This window comes from Carlito syrichta, unplaced genomic scaffold, assembly GCF_000164805.1.
Source record: "Carlito syrichta isolate Samal-C Ts95f unplaced genomic scaffold, Tarsius_syrichta-2.0.1 Scaffold315966, whole genome shotgun sequence".
Taxonomy (NCBI): domain Eukaryota; kingdom Metazoa; phylum Chordata; class Mammalia; order Primates; family Tarsiidae; genus Carlito; species Carlito syrichta.
The window spans coordinates 277,125-277,836 of record NW_007260062.1 but is presented as its reverse complement, the minus strand read 5'-3'; the positions used below and the strand labels follow the sequence as shown (position 1 = coordinate 277,836).

Sequence of the window (712 nt, the reverse complement as noted above, 5' to 3'; positions counted from 1 at the left end):
CCAAGCCAGTCTGGCAGAGTTAGACGTTTTCTCTGCATCAGTGGTTTACAGTCTTAACTCATTCTTCTAGCAAATGTTTCCTAATAAACCCAGCGCTTCCACATGCCCAGAAATGGCTACTGAAAGCTTAACTTTCCCTCTCCCAAGCAGGACCACGCTCCCTGCTCCTAATTCCTTAGTCTCTGTAGCGCTCGGCTGGCTTGGCTGTCTCTGAGTTAGGAGGTGCCCTAGTCCCCGGATCCTCCTGGCCAGTGACTGCAGGAGACCTGAAACAGGGTACCTGAGTCGAGCCCCGACGCGGTCTGCTCCTTGCAGGCTCAAGTTGCATCCGAGGCGCCTCTCCTTCGGTAGAACCCGGGACAACCCAGGGCTGGGGCCTCGCTGCAGCGTCGCCGCCCATTCGATCTCTCCAGTCTCCGTCGCCCTCAACGGTCCTGGAAGAAGGGGAACAGATGACGGAAAAGGCCCTGAATTTGCGCCACCCGGCTGCTCGTGGCGTCCTTCTCCTTGGCCGGCGCCGCCGCGGCTCTCGTGTTTGTCCCCACGGCCTTCTTGCCTGCTGAGCTCGGGGTTCGTCTCAGCATCCACGCAGCGGCGCCGCTGCTGTTGTTATTGGAGTTGTTAGGCTCGCTGCTGCCCACCGCCTCCCAGTCCTCGGCCCCCGACAGCTCTCGCAGCCTCTGGGGCGCGTCGGGCCGCAGATAGTGGCAGG

At 60.8% G+C, this 712-nt stretch overlaps 1 protein-coding gene across 1 annotated transcript in view; it reads right to left on the bottom strand.

Moving 5' to 3' along the window:
* Positions 1-425: 425 nt before the first annotated feature.
* The window catches only part of SOWAHD (sosondowah ankyrin repeat domain family member D), a 1,629-nt gene continuing 1,342 nt past the window's right edge, over positions 426-712 (bottom strand). Inside the window, exon 4 of the mRNA XM_021706734.1 lies at positions 426-704. Coding sequence (XP_021562409.1) covers positions 426-704 — 279 coding nt within the window. The remainder of the gene's footprint in view (positions 705-712) is intronic.